This window comes from Dipodomys merriami, unplaced genomic scaffold (genome assembly GCF_024711535.1).
Source record: "Dipodomys merriami isolate MVZ:Mamm:240054 unplaced genomic scaffold, mDipMer1.0.p SCAF_373, whole genome shotgun sequence".
Classification (NCBI taxonomy): Eukaryota; Metazoa; Chordata; class Mammalia; order Rodentia; family Heteromyidae; genus Dipodomys; species Dipodomys merriami.
Genome location: NW_027205304.1, coordinates 460,428 through 478,869, shown reverse-complemented (window position 1 = coordinate 478,869; position 18,442 = coordinate 460,428). Strand labels below are relative to the sequence as shown.

The 18,442-nt window shown below is 54.7% G+C and overlaps 1 protein-coding gene across 7 annotated transcripts; it reads right to left on the bottom strand.

Annotated features, from left to right (window-relative positions):
• Positions 1-320: 320 nt before the first annotated feature.
• Positions 321-13,449, bottom strand: Gigyf1 (GRB10 interacting GYF protein 1). 7 transcript variants are annotated; one of them, XM_069989272.1, is made up of 25 exons: positions 13,306-13,448; positions 11,465-11,555; positions 7,875-8,015; positions 7,537-7,637; positions 7,233-7,368; positions 7,059-7,154; positions 6,848-6,959; positions 6,644-6,752; positions 6,365-6,405; positions 6,048-6,218; positions 5,414-5,872; positions 3,617-3,754; positions 3,412-3,503; positions 3,110-3,281; positions 2,831-2,997; positions 2,625-2,725; positions 2,430-2,546; positions 2,241-2,341; positions 2,074-2,156; positions 1,845-1,985; positions 1,536-1,760; positions 1,179-1,369; positions 757-1,090; positions 560-689; positions 321-465 (listed from the first exon to the last, which is right to left on the bottom strand). In XM_069989272.1, exons 4-25 carry the CDS (start codon positions 7,569-7,571, stop codon positions 413-415), a joined length of 3,204 nt encoding a protein of 1,067 aa, XP_069845373.1. In that variant the 5' UTR covers positions 7,572-7,637; positions 7,875-8,015; positions 11,465-11,555; positions 13,306-13,448; the 3' UTR covers positions 321-412. The 7 variants fall into 7 exon arrangements, with proteins under 7 accessions (XP_069845373.1, XP_069845372.1, XP_069845376.1 ...); XM_069989271.1 differs by lacking the exon at positions 11,465-11,555 and adding an exon at positions 8,533-8,770; XM_069989275.1 differs by lacking the exon at positions 11,465-11,555 and having other exon boundaries at positions 5,414-5,522; positions 5,625-5,872; positions 13,306-13,447.
• Positions 13,450-18,442: the final 4,993 nt, after the last annotated feature.

Below are 18,442 nucleotides of genomic sequence, written 5' to 3'. Positions count from 1 at the left end.
ATTATTTTTCATCTTTTCTTAAAAAAAAACAAAACAAAAACAAAACGACTGCTGTGGGCCTTCCACGGTGTAGCACTCTCCCCAAGGGGGAGGGTGCTAGAGTCTAGTTCTTAAAGGATACTTGTCTCTCCTAATGTTTTCTTCAGTCACTTAAAAAAAAGAAAAGGAAATCTCCTTCCCCCCAATCCGTAAAGTGCCTCGTGGTGGGTGAGTTAAGGTGCATCGTGTGGTTTGTAACAAGTGCTGGGGACCCTGCCCCTGCTTCCTCCTCTGCTCCCAACAGGGAGCCTGCAGGCTGGGGACCCAAGGATCCACGCTGCTGCTGCTGCTGCTGCTGCTGTTGCTGCTGCCGCCGCCACCACCGCTACCACCCTCGGCCTTCACCCAGGCAGGGGCTGGTGGGACTGGCTGGTCAGTAGTCATCCACGCTCTCGATCTCACCAGAAGGGCCATGCAGGGCGTAGCCTGCAGGAGGGGAGAAGCATGTTCCAACTCCCCCAGAGCCTATGTAGCCTGCGTGGGAAACCCAGCTCCGCTCCTGCCCAGCCTCATGACTCACCCAAGATGCTGGGGTCCGAGTGCAGCATCAGTGCCCGCCTCTTGGCCTTGCTGCCCTCCCCAGGGCCGAGTTTGGTGCTGTGGTTGGCCTGAAAGGCTGTCTGCAGGGAGGCGCTGCTCAGCCATGCTTCCTAAGAGAGGAGGGTGCATCAAGGGGGCCCAGGGCCCTTTTCCCCTCCTCTGGGCGCCAGACCTCACCTGCTGCTGCTGTTGCTGCTGCCGCTGCTGGCTGGCTTTCTGCTTGGCTCTCCGCTCCAGGAATTGTTTGGCAAATTCTTTGGCTTCCAGCGTGTCCCCCAGGCAAGAACGGATATAATCGTGGACATCATAGGGGGATTCTACTTCCTTGAGGATGGCCACGGCCATGGGCACGTCCAGGCTGCCCGCAGCACTCAGGGTGTGCAACATCTGCTCACACCACTGGGTGAAGCCGTCCTGGGGCCTAGGGATCCCCTGCAGCAGCTTCAGCAGCTTCTCCTCGTCCTCTGTCTTTTTGCGGACAGGTCGACCCGACAAGTGGCTGTAGGAGTCACTGAGGGTGGCACGGGAGCCGGAGATAAGCGGGAGTGCTCTGCACTCCCCCATTCCCCCGCCCTACAGCCCCGCAGGCAGGCACCCACCCAAGAGATGGGCTGCTCCGGCTGTTCTTCAGGCCCAGGCTGCGGGCCAGGTTCCCGCTGCTCTTCAGAGTGTCCTCCCAGAGCCCCAGCCCGCTACTGCTGCTGCCCCCACTCTTGTCAGGCCCGCCCCACAGTGGTCCGGACTCAGACACCCACTGGTTCAGGGGGTTTGTACCCAGGCCCCCAAGTTGCTGTAAAAGGTGGGAGAGTGAGTCAGAGGGCTCCAACAAAAGACCCAAAAGAGCCAGGTAAGGCATAGAGAGGAAGGGAGCCAGACGGGCATGCAGTGTTGGCTTAGGGGCAATCCAGAAGTTTCCCAGGAGTTCCCCAGGGCCAGGGGAGTCGTGTCCAGCTTACCACTCGGTGGTTGGAGGCCTGGGCCCGCAGTGACTCACGGGCCATGGGCTGTTTGTGCAGCTGCCGCTCACCCTCCAGCTGAAGCTCCAGCAGCGTCTTCATGGACAGGCCCTGCTTGGACAGGCTGGCCCAGGGCGGAGGTGGGGAGCCGGGCGCTGCAGGCACAGGGGCCGTTGCCGCCTGTTGCTGCTGCAGCAGCTTCAACAGCAGCTCCTGCTGCCGCACCTGGGCCAAGAGACAGTGAGTGAGGGGGGCTGCCGGTCCCTGGTGTGGGCTTAACTCCAGGAGAGCGAGAGCGGGGACACCAGCCTGCTTGCGCCGGAAGAGCTCTTCCTCCTCCTGCCTCCGCTTCTGCTCCTCCTGCTGCTGCTGGCGCCGCTTCTCCTCTCGCCGCTTGCGCTCCTCCTCCTCCCGCTTGGCCCTGAGCTCCGCTTCTCTGCGTTCCTGGAACTGCAAGCGCCAGGGGCTTGGCTGGCGCCAGGCCCCACCGCCTGCACCCAGCCCCCTGCCCGTGCCGGGGCCCTGGCCTCACACTTACTTTATGCTGCAGCTGGAGTTGTTCTAGAATTGGACCCTGAGTCGAAGAGTTAATTGGTATGTCCCAAAGACTGGTCTCACCACCTGTGTGCGGCAGAGGCAGCTGCAGAGGGCACTGAGGCCTGCAGCTCTCACCCTGTGTGGGGAGGGGGCGGGGGGTCCACTCACCCGAGGGTGATGAGACTGAGGTATGTAAATCCCAGAGGGGGCCGGAATCTGGCACCGACAAGGAGCGGCTCATGGTCGGAAGTAGGTTCTGGTCTCCACCTCTGAGGAGCAAAGGCTGACTCAGGCCACTGCTGCCTGGACCCTTCACTTCTCATCTCCACCCCCTCCCCCTAGAGGCCACCCACAGACCTGGGGGATTTGAGAGCCTGGAGCTGCTGCAGGAAGGCGGTGAGCTGCTGCTGCTGCGGCGGCGTCAGGTCTCCCATAGCTGCCTTTTCTCGAGGTGCACACTGTGGGAGCTGGCGGCTGTGGGCACAGGGGGCATGGGCAGCACCTGCACTACCTTACCACCAGCCCTGTACCCGAGGCCTGTAGCCTGCATACCTGCCGACAAGCTGAAGCAAGTGCTGGTGCTGCAGCTGCTGGTACAAGGTGGCCGCAGCCAGCTCCTGCTGCTTCTTCAACCGTTCCTGGTCCATGCTCCCCTGGGGACACGAGCGCCCATGTGAGCATACCCAGCACCCAGACGGCAAGAGGGTCAGGTCCGCTGCCACCCACATCCCCTTGCAACCTACAGGGCCCTAGCTCACCAGCAGTGGGGGTGGCGAGGGGCCAGGGCCAAAGGGCACACGGCCCCACATCTTGATCACCTCTCCCAGAGGCTGAAAACCCTCGTCACAGCCCCGCTTCACTAGCAAGGACATGGAGAAGTAGCCAGCCTGGAACCACTCTGCCATCTCCTGGGTTGTGAAGGGGCCTGAACCAAGGCAGTAAGGGATAGGAGGAGAAAAAAAAACCACTGGGATCAAAGGGCCCACCACAGTCATCTGAACAGGCCCAGACCCAGTGGCCCTGGCCTCCATGGCTACCTTGGATCTCCCCCTGGGGGTCCTTGTAGAACCACTTGCGGGCAGCGCCGTGGCTGAGGGGCAGGGCAGGGGCGGCTGTGCAGTGGCGCAGGCCCTGGGTCTGCATGGCGGCCGTGAACTGCTCCTCCTCTAGGGAGCTGTCCTGCAGCGAGGCCACCAGCTTCTCCGCCTCCTGAAAGAGAGGTTCAGCTGCCTCCCAACCCCACCAATATCAGGCCGGGGTCAAGAGAACAGAGTGTCAAATATGGAACCTGGGGCAGGGTCAGACAGACAGGGGTGCCCTGTACCCTGCAGGAGCCCACCTGCTGCAGGTGCTTCAACCCTTCCTCATCCTCCAGGTCTCCTGGTGGCCCAGGGGGTGAGCCCACCCCAGGACTCAGAGGAACATCATTTCCTAGGAGTGAAGACACATGAGCAAGGAGGCAAGGACAGGGCCCCAGGGCCCCTCTCACCCAAGGAGGGAGCATACAACACCACAGCAGCCACACACATGCACGACCCGTCTACCTTCACTGGCAGGGAGCTCTTTATCTACAGTTTCGTCCCCAGCTCCATTTGCTGCCCAGAGGGGGCCAAGGGTGGGCAGTGGAGATGAGGAGCTAGACTTCTCCTCTGGAGGAGGCAAAGGGGTCAACTCCTTCCCACCTGGAAGAGAAGGGTAATTTCCAAAACTCAAAACTGAAGAGGAGGAGGCTGGGCATAGTAGCTCATGCCTATAATCCTAGGTACTTAAGAGGTGAAAAATAAGAGGCTCATGGTTTCATGGTTCAAGGCTACCCCAGTGTGTGTGTGTGGTTGGGGGGGGGGGCGGGTGGAGTGATTAGTAAGAGCCTATCTCAACGAACAAGCCAGTCATGGCAGGTGATGCCTGTGATACACAGGAGATGTAGATGGGAAGATGAAGATCCAAAGCTGACTTAGGTACAAAAGTAAAATGTATAGTGAGGGCCTACTTGAAAAATGAACTCTGGGCTGGAGGCATGATTCAAGTGGTAGAGAACTTTCCCAGCAAGCACAAGGACCAGAGTTTAAACCTTAGCACTGCATATGAAAACAAACCAATAGTGCTTGGAATGTGGCTTAGTGGTAGAGTGCTTGCCCTGCATGCACAAAGCCCTGGGCTTGATTCCTCAGTACCACATAAGCAGAAAAAGACAGAAGTGGTGCTATGGCTCAAGTGGTAGAGTGCCTTGAGCACAGACAGGTTCAGGGACAGTGCCCAGGCCCTGAATTCAAGCCCCAGACTGGAAAAACAACAACAACAACAAAACACCAACAGCTAGGCACCTAACCCTAGCTAAAATCTGAGGATGGCTCACAGCCAGCTTGAGAAGGAAAGTTCCAAAGTGTTCTAGCTACAATTACTAGTAGAAAAGCTAGAGCAAGCACAAGTAGCTCAAATCTATAATCCTAACTACTCTGGAAGCTGAGATCTAGGAACTGTAGTTCAAAGTCAGCCCTGGCAGAAAAAGTTCATGACACTCTTTTCTCCTATTAACAGTAAAAAGCTAGACATGGAGCTGTGGCTCAAGTGGTGGAGTGGCACTCATGAGTAAAAAAGCCAAGCAAGAAGAGCACAAGGCGCAGACTTTTCAAGCAGGGTTATTATCCTCCCCAAAGCTGCCACCTGAGTGCTAGGCAGTGCGTCTCTACTTTTTTTTTGGGGGGGGAGGGGGGGTAAGTCCCAGGGCTTGAACTCAGGGCCTGGACATTGTTCCTGAACTTTTTTTTTTTTTTGCCAGTCCTAGGGCTTGATGAACTCAAGGCCTGGGCACTGTCTCTAAGCCTCTTTTTGCTCAAGGCTAGCACTTTATCACACGAGCCACAGCGCCACTTCTGGCCTTTTCTGTTTATGTGGTACTGCGGAATCGAACCCAGAGTTTCATGCATGCTAGGCAAGCACTCTACCACTAAGCCACGTTCCCAGGCCTGTATCTACCCTTTTAACTGCAGCTCAAGCAATGGAGCTGAAACCTGAGTGACGCTGGCTCTCCCCCATGACGGCCCCATGCTGTGGGACATCAGTGGGTCTTGCAACATCACACAGAGCTATGGTGCAGGCCAGTGGAGTGCCACCCAGGCTTCAGAGCGAGGGGGTTTCAAAGGTCATACTGATCAAGCTGGCTTCTCACCTGCTGCTCTGCTGCTCTAGGTTCCTCCCCTCATCTAACCATGTGCTCCGCCATCTTTCTAAGCAGCCAAAACTTACAGGTAGGTGGGCAGCCTTGTAATACAAGCCCAGCGACACAACCCAGGGCCTCCTAGCCCCAGACTAAGGCTCTTGGGATGGCCGTGCAGCCTTACCTGCCTCAGGTACCTCTCCATCCAGCCCTTCCGAAGGCTCTTCCTCCTCCTCCTCCAAGCCCTGGAAGTCAAGCTCCTGCTCCTCAGGAATGGACTCCTTGGGGCCCTTCTGTGTGGGAAGAGGTGGACAGCTCATGGTGGGAGGGGAACAGGGAACCCAGATGGGCTCCCACCGACCTCTGTCCAGCTCTCCCTGGGACTGCACAGATACCTTGAGAGGCAGGAAGGCCCCAGAGGCATCGAAGGTGCCCATCTCCTCGTCCTCATCATCCAGGCACCACTCCGGGAGCCCATCCTTGTCATCATCAAAGCCATCAGGCCCTCGGCACCTCCGGAGGTGAGAGCTGCCTCCCCCACCCCGCCCGTCCTCTTCACCACACCCTCCTCTCTCCCCTCGCAAATCAAAATCAAACTTGCGCCGCCCATGTTCCCGCCAGCCAGCAGAGCGAGGGCCACCATCTAGAGGCAAAGTTGGGGAGGGAAAATCAGCTTCCTGTCCAGCCAGAAGCTCCCCAAGAACCACCCAGGACTTCTCTCACTCAGGCCCACCCCATGAGCTTTCTGTCCTCTTCTTCTTATAATGGGGGGCCCCATACCTAGGATACTTCCTGAACCCCACTCAGCCCAATCTCACCAGGGCTGGAGGAGCGCCAGCGATCTCCATCTCTCCGGGGTCCTGCCCCAAGTCTCCAGCTGCCTTCCTCCTCCTCCTCTTGCTCTTCTCGAAGTGAACGCCAGTTCTCGCTATCCGAGCGAGCGTGCTCCTTCCTCAAGCCAGTCCCTCCCTCTTCAAAGCCAGATCGAGCTGGGGGTTGGGGGGAAGATGGACCAGATTCTTACAATGGAACCTGAGATCATGATAGAAGCCTGCTCCACGCTTCTCCTGTTTCTACCTAGGGCCACCCACCCCAGACATCCCCCCTCCAACTACCACCCTCATAGCTCTCATACCTCCATCCCTCCGTGCTGACTTCTCAAAGCGTCTCTCACCTCTGTAGGAGAAATGCATTGTTCAGACACAGGCCTCCTCCCTACTACCCTTCAGAACTGTGACCGAGGGACAGGCGGGGTAGGGGTAAAGGGTCCCAATGGGGTATACCGATCATGGGGACTCTAAGACAATCACAAGAAAATGGGCAGGCAGGGCCCAGGAAGCACTGGCCAGGGCTTAAAGGAGGTCTCTGGTCATCTTGCACTGACCAACCTGTGCCACCTCCTTCCAAGCCCCACCTGTCATCCCAGCTCTGGCTTCGCTGGATCTCCCTGGGGTTCCGTCCAAAGGCCCCTTCACCTTCTTCAATGCTTCTTTGGTAAAAGCAACTGTCACCACGGCCACGGCCTGGAAAAGGTAGGATGCCTGGACGTGACACCTGCCAGTGTCATGTCTCCCCCTTGACACCACAGGCCCAACAGTGCCCACTCCCAGTTCTCTACCTCGGCTCCGTGTACTGCCCCTGCCGCGGGGGGTGGTGGCCAGGGGGGGCCCAGACCCTTTCCCCATCAGCCTCAGCACGGCCACGCTGTTCACTGACAGGGAGAAGTTTCTCTGAGGAGGGAGCCAGGGATGGGAGTGAGGACCCCAACTTCCTGGCCTCAGTCCCCACCTCCAGTCCCTGCGTGGCTCCTCAGCCCCTGCCTGCCCCACCTGCTCCTCCTCAGTCAGAGGCTCCAGGGCAAGGGGCTGCAGTGGCTCCTCCTGTAACACGGCGGAAAACTCCTTGTCCTGCAGCTCCTCGGGGACCTGTGGGGCAGAGAACACATGCTCAGGGCTTCTGGCTGCATAGACATCCTCCCCAGGCCTCCCTGTACCCCCACACACCTTGTTCTCTTTCACATAGAGAGCCAGCATCTCCTCACGTCCGTAGCGATAGTCGGCCAGCTTGTACTTGTACTTGGGCATGGCGGGGGATGGGGGTGGGGAGGCTACACTGCCACCACGGGAAAGGGCCCTCAGCCTAACAGAGGCAGGAGAAAGAGGGAGGGAGGGAGGGAGGGAGGGAGGGAGGGAGGGAGGGAGGGAGGGAGGGAGGGAGGGAGGGAGGGAGGGAGGGAGGGAGGGAGACCAGTTGAGTGGCTCTGCTCTTCACCTTAGCTCCTCCAGCCCAGCCAGAGCACCAACTCACCACTCAGGCCCAAAGTTGAGTGTCTCTGCGGCCATTATGGTACCAGGGGTGCTTCCCAGAGGCTTGGGTGAGGAGAGGGGAGCCCTCGACTGTCCCAACACCTGTGGACACAGGAGCAGAGGCTGACACGGCCTTTGCAGACTGGCCATCGTCCTAATCCCCCACCTCAGTGGACACTGTCACAGGGCTCATTGAGGCCAGCCACAAGGCCTCTCATGCCATGGGGTAGCCAAAGCTGAGCCAAGGTAGGCAAGGGACCTGGCAGACAGAGAGGAGAAGCAGGCAAGCTCAAGCCCCTTCTCCTCCACAGGGTGCCGCTCACCTGCAGCCAGCCTCACCTGGGGCCTCACCCGGGAAGAGGGAGGGCCAGAGTCTCTTCAGGCAGGTGCTGGTGCTGGGGTAAACCTAGGGCCCAGGACACTGGCTACTGGTCCAGCCTCAGCAGCTCTGGGGAGGAACCTTCACATCTGGGGAAGATCCTTGGGGAGAAGAAGGGGGCAGTTAATCCCCGCCACTGTCCTGCACAGCGGGACAGGCCTAGAGCACTCACACCACACACATTAGGCCAGATCTCAGGTCACCATCCTCCCACCAAGGAAAGAGACAGGGCACATAGAATCTGGTCAGAAGGCCAACGGAGGCAGGCATGGACCTTCCTGGCATAGAAAAAGTGCTGGAGCTACCAGAGAGAAAAGGTCAGTTGTGAGGATTAGGCATAAAGTCTGGGATATTTACCTAAATAACTTTCCTCAAGTAAAAACACCAGAGCCAGGCATGGTAACACCCATCTGTAATTTCAGTGCTTAGGAGGCCAAAGCAGGAGAACTGTGAGCTTGAGGCCTACCCGGGCTATACAGCAAGAACTTGTCTCAAAAACAAGCAAATCAGGGCTGGCTGGCTGCTTGGACAGCGCATCCAAGGACTAGGACTGGGGAAGAAGCCAGTGAAAAATAGCAGACAGACACTCTCCCAGAAAGCATCAGAAAGCTCGCTCACCAGAAAGTAGAAAGCAAGTCAGTTGCTGGGGCCTAAAGAGGTGGTGGCAATGGCGACGGCAGTGATGGGGTCCTCTAAAGAACAAGGGATGAGATTCTTGGGAGGAGGCTCATTCAGGTGGGAAGGACAGGAGCACAGGAGAAAGGGACAGTGTCCAGGTACTCAGGTGTCCGTCAAGGGCTGGGGGGGAGGCTGGAGCAGCACCTCTGCAGTGCCGTCCACGCCAGGATGCCTGAGTCTGGAAGGAAGGAAGAAGAGGTTTCCACCAGGGCTTAGGAAAGATGCTCTCACCTGCAACATTAGCAAATCCTGACAGGCAATGGAGCCACACCGGGGCACTAGGGTAAGGGCACCTCATCTACAAGATATTGGGGATACTCAACTGTACAGAGCACACAGCACCAACGTGCCAATGGGAAACTCACTGCTCTCTTCCCACTGCATTCAACAAGGCCTCCATGGCCACAGAACAGGGCTCATGTTCTTAAAGTAAACCTGGGATCTGACCAGTGAAGGGTGTGATGTCACAACACACACCCCAAACTACCTCTAAAGGATGCTATTTACAGAGGCAGTAAGGGCTGCTGGAAGGTGAGGTAGGGATGGGAGGTGATGCATAGGTCAAAGACAAGGAAAAACTTCTGGAAATGGAAAACAGCTGAAGCAATACATTTTATGACCACAATTTCTAAGGGATCAGAGTGGTGGGAGCACGTATCTGTAATCCCAGCTACTGAGAAGACAAAAGCTCAGAAGGATCTTGGTTCCAGGCCAATCCAGGTAAAAAGTTAGCAAGGTCTCCATCCCCATCAACAAGCTAGTGTGGTGATCCATGCCTGAAAGTCCAGCTTTGAGGTGAGTACAGGAGGATCATAATCTAAGGCTAGCTCTGGGGAAAACCCCAAGACCCTGTTGAAAAAACAACTGAAGCAAAAAAAAGGGCTTTGGGTGATTGCAAGCACCAGGCTGAGTGCAAACTCCAGTACTCCCCAAATAATTCACCAGCACTGCAGTGGGACTGGGGTGTGACTCAGTGGAGCTCTGGACTCCATGCACCCTCAACAGACATGCTCACAGGAGGAAGGTATTTGGGGAGAAGCACTTCATACCTCAACTCTTCCTACCCTAAACACTGCAAAGGCCTTTCTTCCTTTACAGGACTTTGCGACAGCCGTTTGGGTCTCCTCTGCTCACTTGGTGGGACATACTAGACCTGCGGGCATGGGAAGCTGGAAGGGGTGACACTCCCTCCTCTCCCTCACTGAGGAAGAAACAAGCAGAGGAGCAGGGACATGGCAGAGGCAGGGGATAGGCACCAAGAGAGAAGGCAGAACAGCCCAGACTCCCCTCTTCTTGGGGAGCCAACATGAAATAAAGTTCTGGACTCAGCCACAGATGTTCTGGGGACAGGAGCTGGGGGTCGCCTAGCCTCTTCCTCAGACTGAAGGGACCAGGCAAGCAGTAGGCAGTGTCCAGCCCTGCTGACAGGGGTGCCTTGGTCCACATACCACTTCAAAGCCAGGAGCTGTTAAAAGGGAGACGTGATCCTGTTCCCAAGAGGCATTTTGACAATAGCTGTTTACAACTGGGCAGAGAACTGCCACTGGTAGATGTCCACAGCACCAAGACCAAGATCCATCCTTTCCCCACAAGCCCATGTAACACAAACCCTCTTCAGCATTTATCAGAGAGCAAGAGAAACCAACACACACTTCTTTTCCAATTACACCATCCCAGGAGAGTCTGCTGTCCTGCCAGAGGGAAATCCCTGAGAAAACAGATTAAAAACCAAAAACTCACAACCAACAATAGCAATGGTCTGATGTTCATGCATCAAGTACCCTCAAGGCCTGGCATTTGGTCACCCTGCAATGAAGACAAGCCAGGACTAAGGATGATGTCCTTTCCTCTCACCTCCTGGCTGCCAGGGCCACCCAGTTTGTCTCCCAGCTCTGCCTCAGCTTGGCCCCCTCACCTCTGCCCCCTCCCTTTGCACCAGAACTACTATTAAAAGACTGCCCCCTGCCGGAGACAAGGGGAGCAGGAACAGCTGGTCCAGCAAGGTCCCAAATGGCTTGAGGGATAATCATAAGGGACAGGGAGCCTGTTAGCTGGATTCAGAAACTCTCTGAAGGGAAACATATAAGTGGTCCAACACAAAGTTCAGAGCATGAATTCCTGACTCTACACCCCTAAAATTGGTCCCCATCTGGAGCAATGTTAACAGAGGCAGAGTCCAAAATGACCCAAGATTTGGGACAAGTGCGGAGAGAGGTGATTTGACCCTGTCCCAGTATGGAAAGACAGGAGGATTGTGAGGCTTGATCAGAAGAGCTATAGGCATGCCAGGTGCCAGTGGTTCATGGTTGTAATCCTACCTACTCAGGAGGCTGAGATCTAAGGATTGCTCTTTGAAGCCAGCCTGGGCAGGAAAGTCCCTGAGACTCTTTAATTCCAATCAACTGCCACAAAAGCCAGATGTGGAGCTGTTGCTCAAAGTGGTAGAGTGTTAGTCTTGAGCACAAAAAAGCTCAGGGACAGCAGGGCACCAGTGGCTCACGCCTGTAATCCTAGCTACTCAGGAGGCTGAGATCTGAGGATCATGGTTCAAAGCCAGCCCAGGCAAGGAAAGCCCGTGAGACGCTTATCTCCAGTAAACCACCAGAAAACCAGAAGTGGTGCTGTGGCTCAAGTGGTAGAACACTCACCTTGAGCTGAAGAGCACAGGGACAGTGCCCAAGCCCAGAGTTCAAGCCCCAAGACCGACCAAAAAAAAAAAAAAAAAGCTCAGGGGCAATATCCAGGATTCCTTCACACACACACACCCCAGTTCAAGCCCTACAACACCAAAAAAAAAAAAAAGCTGCAGGCTCTGAGGTTCCCCCCAACATCTCCTCCCCCCTGCACTGCCTCGAGGACAAACGCCACCCACCTCTTGGTGACTGTGGACTAGTCCAGTCTTCAAAGCACTTTCAGACTTTATTTCATTTGATCCCTTGCACTCATGTACCCCAGCCTGGGCTCTAGTGAAGGAAAACCAGAAAGGCAGATTGAAGCTCCCCACAAGAGTCCCTGTGCCAACACTATCCAAGCCTGGAGGAGATTCTGTATGAATTAGGAGACCCCCATTTTAACTTAAGACTTGTTCAGTCTTTCACGTACTTGCCTCTTCTCTAAAGTGGGAGCTACCATCCCAAACTCCAACCAGAGTCCATGCAAGAACAAACGGGGGGGGGGGGGTCCTAGTGCATCAAATGACAATACAAATGTGTCCCAAGGCTGACAAAAGCAGTCCAGCAATCGACACACAAACCACCTGACTGTAATTACCATCTGGGACCCACCAGACTCAGACTCTGCTAGGCAATGACAGAAAAACCAAATCCAGAGCAGCCTGGAGCCATTCCCAACAAGAGGACCAAGACCGAATTCCTACACTATAGAAAGTAAAATGTGGAACCATGCTGGGGTGCTGGTGGCTCATACCTAAATCCTTACTACTCAGAAAGCTAAGGATTTCAGTTTGAAACCAGTCTGTGCATAAAAGTCCAAGAGACTCTTACCAATAAACACCAAAAAGCCAAGAAGTGGAGTTGTGGGTCAAATGATAGAGCACCAGCCTTTGACTGAAAAATCTAAAGGACAGCACCTGGGTCTTGAGTTCAGGCCCCAGTACCTGTAACTGTGTGTGCACGCATATGCAAACACACACACACACACACACAGTAGAACTATGGATATCCTGGAGTTGCATAGTTGCAATGGATGGAGAGGTAGGTAAGGTGGATGGCTGAGACCCAACTCTACAAATTGTAATCATTTTACTGGGTTCAGGTAGGGGTTGGGGAGGTGGGGTTGAATGGATGCTGGCATAAGGAGGCTGTGTGGTGGTGTATGAAAAGCAAGAAGTGAACTTGAGACTGGCCTGCGTGGAAAGAACCAGCCAAAAAGAATTTATTTAGCGTCTCCCAGCGCCCAGCACTGGGAAGAAACAGATGTGGAAGTTGACTGGGAACTCTAGTAAGGACTTGGTGAAAGAAGAAAGGTAAATACAGCTCTCTTTCAAGTTTCTTGCAAAATAACATTACAGAAACGCAATGAAGTGTACGGGGGGGCCAGGGGTGCATCAGGGGGCCGGAGGTGGGAAGGGCCTGGGGCATGCTGACAGACGGGGCAACAGCCCGTGTAAGGCAAGTGTTTCGCGCAGCTGGACAACGGGCAGAGGAGGGGAAAAGAAGGGGGGGACCTCCCCCCCTCCGATGACCAAGCACTAAAGTGATCGCGTGTAAGGCAGGAGACGCAGATGCACAGTCCAGGCGGGGTGCTCGGGGACCCAGGGGCAGCTTCCATGTTGGTCCAAGAGCTGGTGCGATTTGCAAGGCCCAACTCGTTCCGCTACGGACGCGGCGGCACGTTGGGAGGGGGGACCCCACTGGGGGGCCTGGGGGGAGGAGGAGCGCGCGGGGCGCGCACGCACGGCGCGAGGGGGGACCCCAGCCCCGAAGCGTGCGGGGCGGGGAGGGCGCCGGGGTCGAGGGTGCCCGGCGGGCGTAGAAGGGACCCCCCCCGAAGGGGCGACCGTTGGGGCTCGGGGGTGGAGGGCGCGGGCCGGAGGACGGCGCGCCCTTCAGGGGGCGCCAGGTGCGCGGGGCGGGGGCGCCGGGGCCGCGAGGCCCGGCCGGCGGGGAGGGGGGCGGCCTCCGGGGGAGCGGGGGCCGCGGGGCCGGGGGGGGCGGGCCCGCTCCGGGGCGGGGTGCGGGGGACAGCGCTTACCGCGGGGGGGACGGAGCGAGGGTCCGGTCCCGGGCGTTGGTGGTGGTGGCTGTGGTGGCAGCGGCGAGCGGCGCGCGGCGGGCCGGGAGAGAGGAGGAGGAGGAGGAGGAGGAGGAAGGCGAGGAGGAGGAGGAGGAGGAGGAGGAGGAGGAGGAGGAGGAGGAGGAGGAGGAGGAGGAGGAGGAGGGGGAGCGGCGGCGGCGGCGGCGGCGGCGGCGGGGGGAGGGGAGGGGGCGCTGGCGCTCCCGCGGCGGCCGCTCCTCTGTGTTTGTGTTTGTAGCAAGATGGCTGCCCGCCTTGTACCACGTGACGCGGACGCGGGGCCGCCCCCTCCAACGCCGCCGCCGCCGCCGCCGCCGCCGCCGCGCTCCGGCCGCACGCCCGGCCAGGCGCGTGCCCGAGAGGCTCGGCCCGGGCGCCCGCCAGCCGCCCCGCCCCGCCCCCTCCGCCGGCACCACGTGACCTCGGCGGACACGTGACGCCCCGCGCCCGAGCGGTGCCCGGGACCTTTCCAGGGGAGGCGTGGAGTGGAGCCGGGGGGGGGGGGGGGTGTGCGGGGGGGACCCGCGCCGGCCGCGGCCCTGGCCGAGCTCCCCGCCTTCCCCCGCCCTCCCTCTCTCCCCGCGGGCCCCGCGGGCCAGCCCGCCGCCTCCCGGGAGTCCACCCAGGTTGCTGGAGAAAAAACTTCCCAACTGCAAACCGAGCGCCGTGAGCTCCCTCCCAGCTAGGCTGAGGAGTTGCGATCCCGGTTCGAAGCCAACCCGGGAAGTAAAAGTCTAGGAGACCCTTGTCTCCGGTGACCCAGCCAAAAGCCGTGAGTGGAGCTGTGGTTCAAGGGGTTCGAGCATCAGCCTCGAGAGAAAAAACTGACAGAGCAAGGCCTTGAGGTCAGGCTCCAGTAATTGCACACACAGAGAAAAGTGCATGGGAGACTAGGGTGTAACTGCAGCTTCCGCTGCTGGCCTAGGACCCGTGAGACCCTGAATTCAATTCCCAGCACCACTTAAGTCAGTAGAATGGAAGTTTTAGTCACATAACACGTCTAGGATAGTCTATAAGCTCATGACAGCTTTTTTTTTCCTTACTCAAAAGCTTTTGTTGCTCACGCCTGTAATCCTAGCTACTCAGGAGGCTGAGACCTGAGGATCGAGGTTCAAAGCCAGCCTGGGCAGGAAAGGCTATTAGACCCTTTATCTCTAACCACCAGAAAACCAGAAGTGGTGCTGTGGTTCAAGTGGTAGAGCGCTGGCCTTGAGCGGAAGAACTCAGGGATAAGCTCCCAGGCCCAGAGTTCAAGCCCCACTACTGACAAAGGAAAAAAGAAACTATTTATTTTGGTTTACTGGGGTTCTTAGTTCATTTAACTTTTTTTTTCCAGTGGTACTGGAGTTTGAACTCAGATTTTTTTGCCCTTGGTAGCCTGGCGCTCTACCACTTGAGCCACATCTCTGGTCCAGCTGCTTTTGCTGGTTCATTGGAGTCTTGCAGACTTATCTGCATTCCCCCAATACCCCCCTCCCCTAGCGTTAAATCTCCGGATCCTCAGGTCTCAATCTCCAGATCCTCAGGTCTCAATCTCCAGAGTAGCTAGTATTACAGGGGTGATTCTAGTGTCCTGTTCCCCACCCTTTTTTTTTTTTTTTAATCTTTTACTGGTATTGGGGTTAGAACTCTGGCCTTGCACTACCACTTGAGCCACACCCCCAGTCTCTTCTCCCCCCCCACTTTAATGTCAGGTTCTGCTAGTTGTTTTTTAAGTCAAGAGATAAGACTGTCTTAAACTTGGGCTGGGAAGGTGGCTCAGTGGTATAGTGCTTGCCTTGCATGCCTGAGGCCCTGGGTTCAATTCCTCAGCACCATATAAGCAAAAAGGAAAAGGCCGGAAGTGGCGCTATGGCTCAAGTGGTAGAGCTCTAGCCTTGAGCTGAAGAGCTGAGGGACAGTGCCCAGGCCCAAAGTTCAAGGCCCCACGACCGGACCCAAAAAAAAAAAAAGATTGTCTTAAACTCAATTGTTCAGTAATGAGCCTTTATCAAATACCTAAGTGTCAAAACTTATGTATTTGCATAACTAAGTTTTTATGGCTGGGGTGTAGCTTACTGAAGTGGTTGAGTGCTTGTCAAACAAGCCCCAGGCCATAACTTCAAACTCTAGAATTTTAAGAAAGAAAAGTTTGCCAAACTTTTTTTTTTTTTTTTTTTTTTTTAATGCCAGGTCGTGGGGCTTGAATTCTGGGCCTGGGCGCTGTCCCTCAGCTATTCAGCTCTAGACTAGCGCTCTACTACTTGAGCTACAGGGCCATTTCCAGTTTACTGGTGGTTTATTGGAGATAAGAGTCTCATGGACTTTCTTGCTCAGGCTGGCTTTGAACCTCAATCCTCAGATCTCAACCTCCTGAGTAGCTAGCATTACAGGTGTGAGCCACCAGCGCCTGGCTGCAAAACATCTTCATAAGATGCTTTAGACACATTATACTCACAATCTAACTTGCTGAATTGTACAACTACTTAAAATTTAAAAATAAATAAAACATCTTTGTGGTCATGGCTCACACCTGTAATCCTAACTACTCAGGAGGCTGAGATCTAAGGATCAAGGTTCAAAGCCAGCATGGGCAGGAAAGTCTGTGAGACTCTTATCTCCAGTTAACCACCAGAAAACCAGAAGTGGCGCTGTGGCTCAAGTGGAAGAGCACTTGCCTTGAGCTGAAGAGGTCAGGGACAGCACTCAGGCCCAGAGTTCAAGTCCCACAACTAACAAAAAAATCACTGAAAAACTGGTAGAGGAGCTGTGGTTCAAGCAGTGGAGCACAGTCCTATCCATGAGCAAAAAAATCTCAGGGATGGCATCCAGGCCCTGAGTTCAAGCTCCAGGACCTACACCAAAAAACCCCAAACAACAAAAAGTTCTTTACCTATAAACATATACACATACACACTCTCAGTAGTGAAAATTCATAATCTGTATTGTTAATAATCAGACATTAAAATTAATTACATTCCACTAGCAGTGTCACCAATGAGCAATGAACAAGTCACATATAACCTACCTAGTAGGATCTGGTCTAGATGGGACAAAATGCACCTGCCTTGCAGGAGGCAGTGTTGCCTGGGGTTTGCTCACATCTAAGCCTCCTGATTAACTATGATTACAGGCCTAAGCAACCAACACCTGGCTCATCTTCATGTCTTATGGTTCCAGATTTTAGATTCATATCTACCATATGCTTGTATTATTCAGCTTCAGTTCTTGTTCTACTTAAAAGCGTTATTTCAAACCAGGAGCCAGTGGCTCACACCCGTAATCCTAGCTACTCAGGAGGCTGAGATCTGAGGATCACTGTCCAAAGCCAGCCCAGACAGGAAAGTCCATGAGATTCTTCTCTCTACTAAACAACCAGAAAGTATTGCTATGGTTCAAGTGTTAGAGTGCTCACCGTGAGCTGAAGAGCTGATATACAACACCCAGGCTGAGAGTTCAAGCCCCACAACCTACAACAACAACGACAAAAAATCATCATGAGCCAGGCAACTATGCTAACATCTATAAGTCTAGCTATTCAAGAGGCTGAGATCTGAGGATCAATAGTTTGCAGCCAGCCAGGGTGGGAAAGTCTGAGAGACTCTTATCTCCAATTAACCTCCAAAAAGCATCTCGTTGGAAGTAGAGTTGTGGCTTAAGTGGTAGTGCACTATCCTAGAGCAAAAAAGCTTCAGGATAGTGCCAAGGGTCTGAGTTCAAGCCCAGGACTGGCTAGCCCAGCACTTGTGTCTTACACCTGTAATTCTAGCTACAAAGGAGGCTGACAGATCTGAGGATTGAGAGTTGAGACCAGCTCACCAGCTCAGGTAGTCTAGAAGTGTCTAGAAGTATCTATACATTTTTTTTTTTTTTTTTTTTTGGTTATGGGGCTTGAACTCTGGGCCTGAGCACTGTCCCTCAGCTCTTCAGCTCAAGACAAGTGCTCTACCACTAGAGCTACAGTGCCACTTTCGGTTTTCTGGTGGTTTATTGGAGATAAGAGTCTCACGGACTTTCTTTCCTGGACTGGCTTTGAATGGTGATCCTCAGATCTCAGCCTCCTGAGTAGCTAGGATTACAGGTGTGAGCTACAGGCGCCCAGCTATCTAGAAGTATCTAGAAGATACTTATCTCCAATTAACCAGCAAAAAGCCAGAGTGAAGCAGTGGCTCAAGTGGTAGAGTGCCAGCCAGTTTTAAGTGAAAAAGCCAAGGACAGTGCTTAGGTCCTGAGTTCAAGCCCTGTACTGGCACAAAAGGAAAATAAGTTTGTTGTACTTGTGTTTCTGGACTGTGTACTTTACCTGTCTCTGCCAATAATATACTTTTTTTTTCTTTTGTCAGTCATGAGGCTTGAACTCAGGGCCTGGGTACTGTACCTGAGCTCTTTCACTTAAGGCTAGCCCTCTACCACTTCCAGTTTTCTGGTGGTTAATTGGAGATAGTCTCACAGACTTTCCTGCCTGGGCTAGCTTTGAACTGAAATCCTCAGATCTCAGCCTCCTGAGTAGCTAGGATTATAGGTATGAGCGCCACCAGAACCTGGCTCCAGTAAAGCACTTTTGGGGGGCTGTACTGGGATTTCATCACAAAGGCCCAAGATTACTTAGTTGGCTGGCTACCACTTGATCTGTACTTCTAGCCTTATTTTTTTTTTTTACTTATTTTTTGTCAGTCGTGGGGCTTGAATTCTGGGCCTGGACACTATCCCTGAGCTTTTTTGCTCAAGGCAAGCACTCTACCACAAGCCACAGCACCACTTCCAGTTTTCTGGTATATAATTGAAGATTAAGATTCTCAGACACTTTCCTGCTCTGGCTGGTTTTGAACTGCAAATCTTCAGATCTCAGCCTCCTGAGTAGCTAGGATTACAGGCGTGAGCCACCGGCACCCAGGTTACCCTTACTTTTTTGCTAGTTATTTTGGAGATGGAGGCTCAGACTTTTCTACATGGGCTGGTTTTGAAACTGGATCCTTCAGATCTCCAGTTTCCAGAGTCGCTAGGATTATAGAAATAAACCAGTGATACTCATTTTATACTTTGCCGATTTTCATATTTTGATGGTCCTGTGGTCAAGCACTCAGTCACTTGAGCCACTTTTCAAACCTATTTTGCT

Bases quoted from the DNA above. Each gene is read 5' to 3' on its own strand.
- Gigyf1 (XM_069989272.1), bottom strand. From the start codon at position 7,571: ATGGCCGCAGAGACACTCAACTTTGGGCCTGAGTG. The intron at 7,155-7,232 runs GTGTGTGGGGGT...TCTGCCCCACAG, and splicing joins TCTATGTGAAAGAGAACAAG to GTCCCCGAGGAGCTGCAGGA. The intron at 2,998-3,109 runs GTAGCCATGGAG...GCCTTGGTTCAG, and splicing joins CCCCCAGGGGGAGATCCAAG to GCCCCTTCACAACCCAGGAG.